The sequence below is a fragment of the Camelus dromedarius genome, chromosome 17 (assembly GCF_036321535.1).
Source record: "Camelus dromedarius isolate mCamDro1 chromosome 17, mCamDro1.pat, whole genome shotgun sequence".
Classification (NCBI taxonomy): domain Eukaryota; kingdom Metazoa; phylum Chordata; class Mammalia; order Artiodactyla; family Camelidae; genus Camelus; species Camelus dromedarius.
Window position 1 is genome coordinate 1,397,319 of NC_087452.1, and position 14,940 is coordinate 1,412,258.

Here is a 14,940-nt window from a genome sequence, read left to right on the forward strand (position 1 = left end):
GCTCCGTCTTCTCCTGAGCCCCACCTCCCGGAGCTCTGCCCAGACCTGCCTGGCTCCTTCCCCGCCTTCCCCACCCACCCCCACGCCTTCCCCTCTCCTGGTCTCATTTGCGTGGCATTGTCCTTTAAAACCCAGTTCAGGTGTCACCTCCTCTCTGCTGACCCCCGAGCCCCACTCTCCCAGCACTCACCTGTGTTCTAAGTGACGCTTACACACCTGTCTGCCCCGTGAGTGTGTAGTTGTGGGGGCAAGGGCCACAGCTTCCCCTGCTCCGGTGTCAGGGGCAGGGCCTGCCCCACAGCAGGTGCTACAGCAATGTGTGTGAGGGAGTGGGCCTTGAAGAATGCCCACCAGGACAGGTGGGCAGGAAGGCCCTTGGCCTGGGTGAGCCAGCAGGAGCCGCAGCTTGCGGCGTGCAGGGTGCAGCCGAGAGCTCAGGAGAGCCCTGCCCAGACTCAGAAGGAGGCTGGGTTGGAGAGGGGGCCAGCTTAGCGCCAGGGAGTGAGCAGTGGGCCCTGGAGCCCTGGTGGGCCTAAGGCAGAGCAGTGTCTGACCGGTCTCTGTATGAGGCTGGTGCCTGGCAGAAACGTGGGGGAGGGGCGCTGTTGGGGAGCGAGTGAGAAGTGAGGCCCGGTGAATGGGAAGACACGCCAGGATTTGCCACGTACGGGCCATGGGGACTTGCAGGATGAGGGGAAGCCAGGGGCTGAGCTTGGGCCCCCGAGGACTGGCGCTCAGGGCGCTCTCTCTGCAGACCCAGGCACAGGCCTCTTGGAGCACCATGGCATCCTTGTGGCCGGGGCGGATGAGCCATGTGGCTGGTGAAGACACCGTGGCTCGGAAACGTTACGGAACTCTCCCCAAGCTCAGAGCGTGAGCGGGGCAGCTGCGGGGTCCGTGGGAAGGTGGGCGTGCATGCAGGAATGAGGTGGCCGAGGAACGTGGCCCTCGGGACCGTGGGTACCATCTGTCTGCCTGGACCCACCCTCTGAGACCCAGGCCGCCCAGGTCGGTCCTCCACAGCCCAGGTGTGGTTGTGTTCACTGCTCCGGCTCCAGGACAACACTGGCTCCCTTGGCCCCCCTCCAAGGATTCTTTACCCCCCAAAAAGCCCAAGGATGTCGTTAAAAACAATTAAAGCCACAGTTGTATGGGAAACAGAAGAGTCCAACATTGGTGTAATTCAATTTAAAGTTTTATGGGACGACAGATGCTTGGCGGGTGGCGGTGGAGGGGGGGGCGCAGTGCTTCTTGGCGGCCCCTTGTCACTTTTACGGTTTTCCATTGTTGCAGCGACCGACGGGGCGGGTAGTAACCAGGGTTTGTCTGTGAGGTCCCCCTGGCGGGGTGGGGCCTTGGCTGGGCCCTGTGGTAGGAAACCGAACCCATCCCCTGCCTCCCGGGCACGTGCTGGGGGCCAGCGGTGAGCACAGTGGGCCCAGCCTGCCCTGGGCAGCCGTCCTCCTGGCGCGGGAGCCCCTCAGCCGGGAGCCAGGCGCACAGGCAGAGCAGGAGTTGCCACAAGGCCTGAGTACCATGGGGATCACTGCCGGGGCCCCGAGACTCTGGGCGGGAGCTGGCGGGGGCTGGGGGAGGTGGGCAGGTGTGCAGGTGGGAAGGTGCCCGCTGATCCCAGGGGGTCTGACCCCGGGGGCTGGGAGCCTGGCCCAGGGGCAGGGCGGAGCAGACACGCACAGGCAGGCAGGGCCCCCATCTCTGACCCTGGAGTTGGGTGTGTGTGTGTCTGTGGGTCCCCAGGCTTCGGAAGACCCTCTTTTCCTTCAATGGGAGGCATTTCTCATTTTTAAGCAGGGATCCCTGAGAGGAAGGTCTCCCTCTCTTCCCCAGAGGACAGGTGGTCTGTGGTTGAGGAACAGAGCCCACCTCTGGGCGGCTGGCCTGGTCCCCCTGGGCAAGCCAGGAGCAGGGAGAGTGGCTGGTGCCACCAGGGCCGTGCTTCCTCGTGCTGGTGCCCAGGGGCAGTGGCCCCCGGAGGAGAGCCAGGGCGATGGTGGTCTGGCCAGGCCTCCTGCCACATGTCACCCTCCCTTGGAGCTTGCCCTGAGGCCCTGGGCCTGGCTGTGGGGCTGTGAGGATCCAGCCGTCCTGGTGTCAGGGATGCACAGTGAGTAGCGGAGGGGGCGTGCCTCCTCTGTCCACCCAGCACCAGGGAGAAAGCCTGCAGTGCCAGCTGCCCATGGCAGGTGGGTGGGCAGAGAGGGAGCCTCTGCAGCTCTGCCAGGGTTGGGGTGGGCCGGCTGCTTCAGAAGCCACTGGTGAGACCCAGTGGAGCTGCACACGTGCTCCCCACACCACGGCTGCGCTGGGACACTCTGTGCTACAGGAACGACCACGGCATCCCACGTGTCCCTCGGCACGGGCACGGGGACTGACAGGGAGGTTTCCTGTGCGGGAGTACTATGCAGCCGTCTAAGAGAACGACCTAGTCAGGTGGGCATCTGTGTCAAGTACCAGCCGACTGTGTAGAGGTACCTCTGTTTACGGAAGTGTATCCTGATGTGCACAGATATCAGAAACGTGCCACAGAGGAAGGCGGCAAGGAGGTAAACAAGGGTCTGGCACGCTGCGTGAGCTAACCAGCGTGGCCACTTCAGGGGTGCACGCCCGGGCGTAGGCGCACACGGCTGAAGGATGCGCAAAGAAATTGGCTGCCGGCGCTGCAGGGGGTGGGCCTGGGGGTCTTCGGCTCCGCGTCAAGACGAACTAGGAGGGACGGGCTCGCAGCAGTTGCCCCGTGGTGGGAACACGGGGCTCCTGGCGCCTTTCTGAAGGGTTTTCATTTCTCTAAAAAGCAAGCAGGTGAGAATGGAGCCCCCAGGCCCCCCTGCTGCTCCCCTCTCGAGGCCCCGCGGCCCACGCTGCTCGTCCTCAAGCAGCGCCCGAGTTTGGCTTTCTGTGCAAGATGCTCTTAATGCACCGGGGGGCGTCTTATCTGTCCCGGCCCAGCGCAGAGAAGAGGGAGAGAGAGGAGCAGCCAGACTGAGACCTTATTGGACCAAACTGGCCTGATGGAGCCAAACCCCGGCCGGCCTTTAAAAGCTCATTTCATTTTTCCCTCTGGTCTGAACCCCTTTGAATTGAAGCTGCTGATCCTGGTGTAAGCTTATTAGTGTCACCCTTGTGTGTTTCTCTCTTCAATTTACATTTTATGAAGTAAGGAAGTTGCAAGGCCCTGACCCTTGCCTTTGGCACGGCCAGGAGCTTCTAGGCTCATTAATGGAACGAAAACGGATAACAGGGGTCCAGTCTCATTACAGCCAGTACTGTTGTTACAGAAATCTCTGCACGTTGCAGGCTGCCCAGCCCCCTTCTGCCCAGCACCTGTTGATTCTGCAGATGCCAGGGGCCCAGGCTTGCTGCTTCTCTGCAGCTTGCTGCGACGTGTTGGGCCTGTCCACTTCTCAGCCTGCAGAAGGAGCTGCCCGAGAGCCGCCTCCTGGGGAGAAACTCCCCGTGGGCTTGCGTGGTGGGTCATTCTTCGTGATGCAGTGGGAGAATGCAGTCTTTCACAATAGGCAGGTCGTGCTGCGGGCGCCTCTTAACCTCTGGGGCCTCCGTTCCCTTGTCTGTAAGACGAGCTCACTATTCGCTGTCTGGGTCTCCAGCAGGCGCTGTCTCCCTTCTGTGTGGCCGACGGTGAAGCGTGAGGTCTCCGCCACATGCTTGGGGGCTCTCTCTTGTCTCCCTTCTGTGTGGCCGACGGTGAGCGTGAGGTCTCCGCCACATGCTTGGGGGCTCGCTCTCCCACGCAAGGGGCAGTGGGAGCAGAGATGAACACTTGTGCGTCCCACCTTGTGGGTGTTCAGCCTGAGCCCTGCATCCTGCAGAGATGCCCCGGGTGCTAGAAACGCTGCAGACACTGAGACGACCAGAAGGGGCGTCTGAGCGCGTCAGGCCCGGGGGCAGCCACCTGCTCAAGTCACAGACCTTCAATGAGCCTGTCCCGTGCTGGGAGCGCTGCCGCCAGGACAGACACCAAGGGTGAGAAGTCGGGTCCAAGACCGTCCACGGGCCTGGCCAGTAGGAGGCTGTTGCTGCCCTTGGCGAGGGCAGGAGAGAGGGGCAGGAGAGGGGAGAGCCACACTCAGCTCTGGGGGCAGCCTGACCCCCCGCTCCCCTGGAACCACTGTCCTGGGTTCGTGCCAGCCGGCCATCCACACCGCCGGCTCTGCCCAGCTCCAGCGGCTGCGGTGCGGGTTCTGCTCAGCTGCCCGTAGACCCAACCGCGGTGACAGGCCTGCCTCACAGTCCCAGTGTTTCTTGTCCCCAACCTCAGCCTGTTTGTTTTGTGACCTTGGAGACGTCAAAAACCTCTGTTTCTTCATCCATAAAATTGAATGTAAAAATATTGACCTGCCTCGGAGGGTTTTTATGAAGAATAACTGACCCAGATGATGGTAAAGCTTCTTTGTTAATCAGAAAGGGCCAAACTGCTTAGCAAGCACGAACTTGAGTTTGAAAAATTGTTTGCTTGCTTGATGTATTCCTCCTCCCCTCCCCCGGGGGACCGTTCCTCCCTGCCCCAGAGCGCCTGGTGCCGGGGAGCCGGGAGGAGACTCTGCAGGCAGCCGGCCCTCACGGGAGCTGAGCTCGGGGCGGGGGGGGGGCTGGCCTGGTGGTCCCCAGCAGAAGGCCTCCCTGTCCCACTCAGTGGCGGCCCTCTCCCCCCCACTCAGCTTCTCTGTTGTCACCGTGAATGCACCGCCAGGGAGCCCTGGGGCTCTTGGCGAGCCTCAGCCCTGCTTCTCCCCTGCTGGAAAGGCTCCTTACCCAAGGGTGTCTGGAACCTCTAACCGCCCAGCCAGTGCTGCCCCCAGCATAGATCTGGAGCTCCACGGGCCTTTGAGGAAGTGTAGACCCCAGGCCAGGCCGGGAACTCCCTGCAGCGGGGACGGCGACCCCTCATGAATGCCCGTGTGTGCTGAGGGCTCCTGTGTGCCAGGTGCTGTGCTGGGCACTGGAGGTGCAAATGGGAAAAATGAAATGAAAACAAAGCCTTCGCCTCGTGGAGGTTACGTCTCCTCCTGGAGAGACAGTCAGTGAGCAAATACATACATACACACCGGGGGAGGTGAGCGCCGTACAGAAAAAGAGGACAAGGGAAAGAAGACAGAGAAGATGAGGACGGCGGCCCAGTCCTTACTGCGGGGTCACTGATGAAGAGACGTTTGAGCAGAGACATGAAGGAAACGAGGGGATGAGAGAGGCCGTCTGAGAAGAGCGCCCCGTCAGGGGCCCTGGGGTCGGGGCCTAGCCTGTTCCGTGAGCGAGAAGGGACATTTGTGTGACTGGAGTGACGGGAGCGGGTGCGGTGGAGGGCAGTCCTAGCCAACCAAGCCAGAGCGATACCAGGGCCGCTTGTAGGGCCCTGGTCATTTTACAGGGCGAGTGGGAAGCCAAGGAGCAGCGGGGAAGCCGCGCTGTCCTGTCTCACACAGAGGCTCCCTGTGCAGAGCCCACTGCGGGAGAAGGGGCGACCACCAAAGCCTGGTGGGCCTGGGCGTGGTGGAGGGAGGGGCTCGGGGGCCGGGCCTCTGCCGGAGGCAAGCCCACCAGGTCTCTGAGGAAGGCTGCAGGCTGGAGGGTGAGGGCCGGGACGGACCCCCAGTCTTCGCCCAGGCATCTGGAAACTCGGAGGTGGCGTTTCTGAGAAGGGCGGGGCTGGAGGGGGTGGGTCTCAGGAGCCGCCAGCTGGAGATGCTTCCCCGACAGCCCGGTGGAGAGTCCAGGAGGCAGTTAGTGTGGCAGTCTCCCGGCCCAGCCTCGCCAGCCCCGCACTCTGACCTCGGACCCCACCCCCCTGTGCTTTCTCCCGATGTCTCCTCTCGCCGTGAGGGGCTTTTCTTTTCCAAAACTCCCTTCCGATGGGCTGCACCGGCACTGAGCCTGCAGCAGCGGGCAGAACGTGCCCCTGTCTTCAGGATTTAGACGGGGAGATACACAGATCTGATAGACAGAAGTTAAGAAATCTGACAATGCCAGATGCTGGAGAAGACAGGTGTCCGCTGGGTGGAAGCGCACCTTGGCACTTTGTCTACCTGGCGGTGGTGGAGGGAGCGCTCACTCGCCCTGCGGCCCAGCAGCTCCTGCAGCGCCGTCCTCATGCCTGCACCAGGCAGGGTCCTGCGGGAGAGGGGGCTCACCACACCAGATCCAGCAGGAAACGGGGACGACCCGTGCTCGTGGATGGGAGACCGGGTGGGGGTCCGTCAGATGCGTGTTTAGAAAGCCGGCCACGACGCGGGGCCGCGTGGGACGGGCTCACTGAGAGATGAGGTTCGGGTCCTACCTCACCGGGCAGACGCTGAGTGTGAGATAACATTCTCCACTTTCTGGGGGGTGCATTCCTGAAAGTCCTAGTTTCCCGTTGCCCTTACGGACCATTTCAGAGATGTTTTGTTTCTCTGTGATTGGTCTTGGCTGTGGCTTTGACACCGCGCTTCTCACTTTCTCGGCCCCCGGCCTCTTGTTGAGGTAGTTAATGGTCTTTAAACAAACACCTGAGTGTTAGGTGCTCCAGGAAAGGACTGCGCCCCTGCAGCTCCACACACCCTGTAGGCAGGGACGCCTACCGCCTGAAGGTCAGAAATCTCTTTAACATCTTATGATGGCAGATTTTCTGAGATCGATTGCGTGTTTCTCTGCTGCGTTAACCAGAGACCCTTGAACGTGATTTCGTCTCATCTCTGCGACGTGGATCTCAGAGGGACTTCCGTTCATTTTGTGACCATTTGTTGGAGCCTTTTCTGTGCCCGTTCCTGCTTTGCCTGGGGCGGGTAGAGAGGCCTGCCAGTGTAGCCGTCCGTGTGATGGTTTAGAAACAGAGGAAAGAGCAGGTTGCTCCTTGCCTGCTACCCTCCTGGTGACTTTGGGCCCATGCCCCTCTCCAGCACTGTTTGCTTATTCCCCAGACTCCCCAGGCATCTTCCAGCCCCAGGCCTTTGCACCTCCCGGTTCCTCTGTTTAGAACCGTCCTTCTCTGGGCCTTCCCACAGCAGGTTCTGTTGACCAGGTCTCAGCACGAGTCTTCCCTGACTTCGGGTCGCACAGCCGGACCCCCACCAGGCCCTCTCCAGCACATCACCCTGTGTTGTTCCCCAGAGCACGTCCTGTCTACAGCATACAAACTGTGTAGTTGTGTTAGTTATCTGTATTTGCACACGTAAATGTTACACATCAGTTTTGTTTGTGTTAATATAAATTTTGTTGATATGCTTGTGCTGTTGTTTCCGGAAGTTGAGCTCTTTGAAGGCACAGCTGGCCGTGCTCCCACTCTTAGGACAGTGCCTGGCACACGGCAGGCCCGAGTGAGTGACCTCGGGGAGCACTGCCCCGGGAGCCGGTGTGCGGGCAGCAGGCGGGCCCGGAGCACAGCTCGGGTGCAGACCTGGAGGGGCTGGGGCAGCACCAAGGAGCGAGGGCAAGCCTGCCGCCGGGAGTCTGGGCAGCCTTTCCAGAGCAGCAGCGCTTGTCCTGGGCTTTTGAGGCAGCCGGGCATAGCTTGGCAGGCGAGGAGCTGGAGGGGAGAGAGTTCCAGGGCGGAGCCTGGGGTCGGGCAGGACAGAAGGGGACCGGGGAGGTGTGGGATTTGGCTGCCGTGACCGCTGCCGTGCCCTGCCTGGGCGCCCTGTGGGCCTGGTGTCGTGTTTTCAGGGTGGGGCCTGTTCTGCGTGAAGAATCCGACAGGCCCCGGAGCTGGTGCTGGCGGTACTGGGATGGGGGCTTCTCCGGCTGGAGCCCCCGCCCCACAAGGCTTGCTGGCTTCAGCGCCCTCTCTCTCCCTCGCTCCTACCAGGTGGTGAGGAAGGTGAAGTCCATGCAGATGTTCCGCACGCCCGTCACCTCCGCCATGCAAGGAGACCGGCTGGGCGTCTGTGTCACCCAGTTCGACCCCAAGCTGCTGGAGCGCGGCCTGGTGTGCGCGCCCGAGTCCCTGCACACTGTCCACGCGGCCCTCGTCTCCGTGGAGAAGATCCCATATTTCCGGGGGCCCCTGCAGACCAAGGCCAAGTTCCACATCACCGTGGGCCACGAGACGGTCATGGGCCGGGTGATGTTCTTCAGCCCTGCCCCCGACGACTTTGACCGCGAGCCGGTGCTGGACTCCTTTGACTTCTCCCGAGAATACCTCTTCCAGGAGCAGTACCTGTGCCCGGGCTCAGCGCCAGCCGCCACAGACAGCGGGGAGGCCGACCGGAAGGCGGGCCAGGCCCCCGAAGGCTGCTGCCCCCGGCAGCAGTGGGCCCTTGTGGAGTTTGAGAAGCCCGTCACCTGCCCTCGGCTGTGCCTGGTGATCGGCTCCAGGCTGGACGCAGACATCCACGCCAACGCGTGCCGGCTGGCCTTCCACGGCGTCCTGTTGCGCGGGCTGGAGGACAGGGGCTACGCCGAGAGCGTCCTGCCCACACTCAGGGTGTACAAGCTGAAGCACAAGCAGGGCGTCGTGGAGCGGGTAAGCGGAGGGTCCGGCCCGGGTTGGGGGGGTCCGCGGTGACAGACAGGAAGGCCTCGGAGCCCTGGTCCCGCGCCTGCGGCTTTTGGACAAGGAGACAGGCCGGGAGCGGGTGAGTGGCCTGAGTGCTCTCTGCCCGTTGGTCAGAGCCGGGCTGGCACCCAGGTGGGGCCCTTGCAGCCCCCACCCCTGGCCTGGCTGCCCTGCCATCCTCACATGAGCCGGGTTCAGAAGGAGCACTTGGCCTGGGCGCAAGCCAGTGCTGTCAGTCAGGGGCCTCCCTGGGCTCAGAGGGCAGCTGGGCCCTGCCTGTCACCCCAGGGCCAGGCCAGACTCCCGTGCCCTCGTGGGGTTGAGCTCCAGAGGTGAGGTGGCCGCCTTTCTGCCCCAAGCCAGCTTGTTGAGGGAGGGGGCCCAGCCGGTCAGTGCAGGCCAGACCAGGCCAAGCCCATCCTCGGCCTGTGGGCACAGGAGTGGGGCTGATGGTGGCAGGGGTGCCAGAGAGCACAGGGCAGGCGGAGAATGACTGAGGGGGAGGGGAGGCTGCTGGCTTCTGGGGCACCTGAGGCTTGTCACCACTGGACATGGGCCCTGAGCTTGTGGGTGAGCCGGTCTGGTTTACAGGCCTGTCACTAGGGTGGACAGGTGTCATAGCCAGGGAGCCTGCACAGGGTCCTCGGATCCTGGGGCCACCGTCCCCCACTGGGCAGACCTCACTGTCCCGGCAGCTCTGTGTGGGGACCCAGGCCCCCTGCGCCCCAGATGAGTGGGTAGACCAGCACACAGACCTCGCCGTCCCTGTGGCTGGTTCCCCACTGTAGGCTCCTGCGGCTCAGGGATGATGGTGGGTAGTCCTGGGACCCGGCTGGGCTCAGCTGACCCAGAGCAGCAGTGCTGAGACCCCCGCGTCAGGCAGCTCGGGCTCCTAGAGGCGTCCTGGGTTGAGTCTCGGCAGGCCCCGTGGTTCTGTTCCTCACATAGCAGAGGAGGGTCGCCTGTCCCGGTCAGCCCTGAGTCAGCACAGGGCTCCGATGTGGGCTCCCAGGAGAAGGTGTCCAGGGCCTCGACGTCAGACACGCCAAGGTTTCCATCACTGACCCCTCCAGCCTCGCTGCCTCCCCTGGACCACAGCGTTCTCCTCTGGACATGCTCGTTGCAGACCCCCCCATCTCAGGATCCTCCCTGGGCACTCAGGCCCTGCCCCCTCCCTCCCCTGCCCTGACACCAAGACCCACCCTCAGTGGGGAGGTGAGAAGCCTCTTCCTTACCCACTCGCAGGTCCAGGCTCAGGACCCTCTGCCCCGTGGGCGCCTGCGTTGCTGCTGTGCATGGACTCTGGACTGGTCTGTGTCCCCCCACTGCCATTCACTGGGCGGGGACTATCCCTCCGCAAGCGTTGGCTTCCTTCTGCAGAGCAGCGGCATGCACCTTGGCCCCTGGGTCTCTGGGAGGTGTCGAGGGGTCGGCGGGCCTGTTCAGGGCTCCATCTGTCTTGGGCCAGCCCTCAGATGCTGACTGAAGATGACGGTGACAGAGGCAGTGCCCTCGTGGGCCTGCCGGGGTTATGAGCAGTGTGTGCAGTGTAGTTGTTCTCTGCTGAAATGTCTGTCCTGGGGAGCGTCCGGCTGCGTGTGCTCAGAGCTCTGCTCACCCCACATGGGCCCGTCAAGAATGGGGCTGTGGGTTTGTGAGCAGTATACGTACTGCCTCCTAAGGTGGTGGGGAGGGGCCAGGAGACAAAGTGACCCAGGCCCTGCCACCAGCCCAGGGCGTCGGGCCACCAGCCTTTTCTTGCTTTTCCACAGAGGGAGGTGACTGTGAAATGCTGGGGGGGCAGCCCTCAGCCCCTGCCCCCACCGCCCTCGCCCTCCCGCTGCTCTGCCTCGTCGCTCACTCTGAACGGCCAGGCTTCGTGGATACGGCTTCACTCGCTGGTGTCACCTCGAAGACTCTGGCCCATGGGTCACATCCAAACAACCGGTCTTGCCTCAGATCTATCATCTGAAACAAGTTTATCTTCTCTGGTCGCTCTTTTTCAGCAGCTGCAAACATTGTTAAATTGTTACCGTCAGTGAATGGCTTTCCTAGCGTGGCTAACAAGTTGCCACTTGGAAACTTACTTTCTCGCTTTTTAGTGTGTGGGGAGATGTTGTGCTGTCGTGTTGAGGCTCACTGTTTCAAGGTTCCTCACTCTTCTGACCGCTGTTTTGCCGCAAGATGTGAGCACTGCGATGCCCGGTACGCGCTGTTGTATTAGCGCAGCCAACGACAAACGTGCCTGCCGTGTATCCGATGAAATAACATTCCACACCCCACTGAGCCGTAAGAGCGTGCCATTCGAAGCCCACCGTCCTGCTCTGACCTGCAGAGTGGGCACTGGCGGCGAGTAAACTCCGAGGGAAGGGGCGGCGGGGGAGCGGCGTGCCTCCCCGCCGGTGCTGTGCCGCGGGCGCCCGGCGCCTGCTGCTCGGCCCGGGCCCCGGGGACTTTTGTTATGGGCTCTGAAACATCACGAAATAGTCTTCTTCCTTTGGTGTTTTTCAGCCCATTGAAGAATGTAAAAAACAGTCTTTGCTCAAAGACCAAACAAAAATGGATCACGGGCAGAACCGGGGCCTCTAGCTGCCCCCGATCTAAACGGTAATAAGACTTGGAGCAGAACGAGGGCTTGCAAGGGAAGCGCTGCGCGTGCTCTGATTCCTTGGGAGACGCTCCAGAGGGCTCGCGGGGCTGGGGAGAAGGGAAGTGAACGTTCTCCAGAGGACTAGCCTTCCTGGGGAAGGGCTGGGGAAGGAGCTGGGACCTGTGCAGGCCAGGCAGGCCCTGGAGTCCCATTTTCCAGGGAAAGTACAGACATATGTGTAAGATCAGGAACACAGAGAAAGGGGAAGACGTTATAGCTGGGGTGGAAAGGGTGGTAGAAATTCCACATACACAAGGGGAAAAACTGAATGAATTTGGTTAAACCAACAAAAACGAGGAAAACGAGAACATTGTTCATACGTAATAACAAAACCAGAAGGAACGAAGTCAAGTTTCAGTCATTATACAAATGTGAACGGCGGAATCTCCTATTTAGTTACAGAATGACAGTTGGATTAAAACATGACATCTGCTCAGTGTGGTTTGTAGGAAACACACTTGGAGTGACGAGCAAAGGTCAAGAGTGAAGTGAGGACAGAGAGACGTCAGCTGACCATGAACAAAAGGAAAGCATGACTGGTTGAATTAATTTCAGAAAAGGAGGAATTTAAGATTGAAAGTTCTAACCCAGAAAAAGAGGGATGTCATGTAACGACAAAAGGCACAGTCCCGACCTGTACGGACCAAACACAAAAGCAAAACGTTCAGCAATAGTCGTTGGAAAAGCATTTGTGGGACACCTGTTGTGTGCGCTGTGTTCAGAGCTAGGGGTGCACGCCGTGACCCGGAAAGTCCCGTCCCCGCGGTGCCCGTGGCCACAGAGAAAGCCTGAGAGACTGTTGACAGTAGGAATCATGAGCCATTAAAATTAGAAATGAAGGCGAGAGGTGTGTGTGTGTGTGTAGTGGCAGGGGGGCGGGAGGTCCCGTTCATTCTTTCATACATTTTCTGCTTGGAAATTGGCAAGCAGTCCCTTGCTGCTCCCCTGGTCCAGGCGTTTCTCACGCTGTTACATAATGTTGAATCTCTTAGTAACAACATTTTCTCTCTTTTTCGGTTTTCTTGTGGTCTTTTGATTATATCACGGAGGAAGCTTCAGATTCTCTGGAAGGTGACTTTAACAGTCCTCTGTCACGTGTAACCTGCATTTTGAGCGACTAGAAGACAGGGCGAAGATTCAGACCCTTCCAGTAGCTAGAGTGTGTAACTAGGACTCGATGCAGTTTTTACATTGTATTTACTTTGACCAGTTAGCTTCCTCTGTTGTGTTTTCTCTTTAGAGAAGTGTGTAGTTTCCCTTTTAGGCATATGTATTTTTTTAATTAGGTAAGTAACAGTTCAAGCATGCGAAGATCTGGCAAAAATGATGAGGGACGCGGGTGTGTCAGCGCGGAGCCGGGCGCCACTGGGCCGGGTCCCCGGAGGCCCCGCCCCGCAGCCACTTGCAGAGTCAGACCTGCTCCTCTCAGTGAGCCGGGGCAGAGCCTCACAGAAAGCGCGTCTTCCTAGCGGAGGACAGACTCGGGCCTGCGTACACATCAGAGGGGTGTACTGGTCGGGGGGTGTGGGGGCTGCAGGGGCCGGGGAGGGGCAAGGAGCCCTGCCAGGGTGGGAGGAGGCGGTCTGGTCGGGAGAGCTTTAAGCCTCGAGCCCCATCACTGGTCAGACCTTGGGGTGGAGGGGGCAGTGGAGGAGGGCAGGTGCAGGGGCACCAAGGGCCGGGCAGAGGTCGACCCCGAGCAGGTTGGGGGTGGGAGGAGGCTGGGCTCTAGCAGCTTGTCCCGGAGAAGCTCTGGGTGGAGCTGGCTGTGTGCACGCACACAGTCCCCAGCCCCACCCCTGTCACCTGGCCTCTGCATGCCCAGTCCCTCCCGGAACCCGGCAGCCTGGGCCGGGTTGAGCAGCCTGGCCGTCACCAAGTCACTGACTCTGTGGGGCCCTGATTCCTCATTTGTAAAAATCACATGGAAAGAGGTGGGCAGATGAAGGCTCCACGCCCAGGACTCCCGCCTCGTGCCTCAGACATAGGGCCCCCTTTCCACCCCGCCCGCCACCCCACTGCCCTGGCAGCAGCGTGTGTAGCTCCGCCCAGATCACCTCCTGGAAAATGGAGGCGCTGTGCCAAGTCCCACTCAAATGTCTTTCTAGGCCACCACGTTGGAGGTCTGCACCTCGGTGTGCACGGTGGGCCCTGGGCGTGGCCAGTGGGGAGGATGGCCAGCGTGCCGATCGGGGGCCGCCTGGAGGTGAGCAGAGGGCCAGGAAGGGCAGGTCTGCGGCTCCAGGCCCCACTGGATGGGCCCCTGCAGGCCGGACGTGCGAGTCTCCTCCCCCACCTCTCAGGATGTGGAGGGCTGGAGGCGAGGCCTAAAGTGCGGGCACAGGGTGCCGGGCACAGTGCTGCTCCTATTGCTGCTGCCTGGTTTCCCAGGTGGGGGCGGGGGGCATGGCAGGAAGCTGGCACCTTTTTCTCCCCCGTGAGGGGGTCAGGCCAGGTGTGCTGGCCGTCCTGGGTCTGGGACCCACTGGCGCCGGACGGACGGGGAAGGCCTGAGGGCTGGGCCCGAGGAGCCTGCGGCATCGGCCCAACCAAGTGTAAACACGCAGGCGCCTCCAGGAGCGGCCGGCTTTGAAGTCTGACGCGCACTGCCTCCCCGCTCCGCCCGCCCTGCTCCACTGCTGATGGCCGGGGCACTTGGGAGCGTGCTGGCTGGGGGTGCGGGCTCCACGCTGCCCCTGGGCAGCAGTGCTGGGGTCCAGCCGGCCACGCGGCTGCCCCTTGCTCCCCAACTTGGCTCCCAGGCTGCTGGAGGAAACAGGTTCTTCCTGAAGCAGAGGCCAAGCAGGGTCAGCCCATGCTGTGCTGGCCCCGTCCAAACCCCCGGCCCGGGCCTCTCTCCTGCCTTCCAGACAGCCTCCAGCACGCTCCTTCAGCTGCTAGAATGCCTGGCAGCACTGTTCCCTTTTGGAAATTGTTTTTCCTTTTCATCTGTAGGCCCAGGGTCCAGGTGGCTGGACAAAGGGGAAGAGCTGGCTTGGATCCAATGTACCTAGTGGGTGCTGCTCAGCCTGGCCGCGGACCAGTCACACCCTGCCCCCTGACCTGTTTCTTTATTAATGGAGGTGTGCTGGGGCCTGGCGTGGTTACCGCTCAGCACAGTGCTGGCCTCCCTGTCTCTCGTGTGGGGGCGGTGCCCTGGGCCACCTCATCAGCACCCAAGTCGGGGGGGGGGGGCAGAAATGGGGAGGCAGGCTCGTGGGGAGGGGTCGTGGGCTGCCCGGCTCGTCACTGTGGGCCAGGCGCCCGCTCGGTGCTGGGCAGGCCGGGTTCTGAGGAAGACGTCCTGGGGGCAGGCCTGGCTCATTCCTCCTCGAGTGGCGCCAGAGCCCGGCCGCCCTGGGCCTCCTCACGGGGCCCCGGAACTCCCTGGAAGGCTGTCTTCCTCCGGGGCTTGCGTCAGGGCTTACGGGGCACGAGCATGGCCGCCAGCACGCTCGGGTGTCAGAGATCTGGTCTCTTCTCCCAGCGACCTTGGAGGGGAACACGTGTGTCGGCGTCTGCAGGAGAGAGCACTGAGGCTGCAGGAGAGCTTGGTCTGCCCGGGCCCTGTGCTGGGGGAGGAAGGTGCTACCTTGGGAACTTGTTTCTTAGGCCTAAAAGGGTGGATGAGGCTGAACATCGTGGTCCCAGGACCCAGGGAGTTGTCAGTCCTGGCGGCTTGAAGTGCCCATTCTCAGCCTCATCCCTGGGCCAGGAAGCTCCTTGGCTCCCCGGTGGCTCCCTTCGCTGGCTCCATCCTCTGAGAGCCCCCAGGGCATCTTCC

At 61.6% G+C, this 14,940-nt stretch overlaps 1 protein-coding gene across 2 annotated transcripts in view; it reads left to right on the forward strand.

Moving 5' to 3' along the window:
- Nucleotides 1-14,940, forward strand: part of EEFSEC (eukaryotic elongation factor, selenocysteine-tRNA specific) — a 146,527-nt gene that overhangs the window by 107,851 nt on the left and 23,736 nt on the right. For both annotated transcript variants that reach the window (XM_031469790.2, XM_064496163.1), the window contains exon 5: nucleotides 7,817-8,473. In XM_031469790.2, the coding sequence (XP_031325650.2) occupies nucleotides 7,817-8,473 (657 nt within the window). The remainder of the gene's footprint in view (nucleotides 1-7,816; nucleotides 8,474-14,940) is intronic.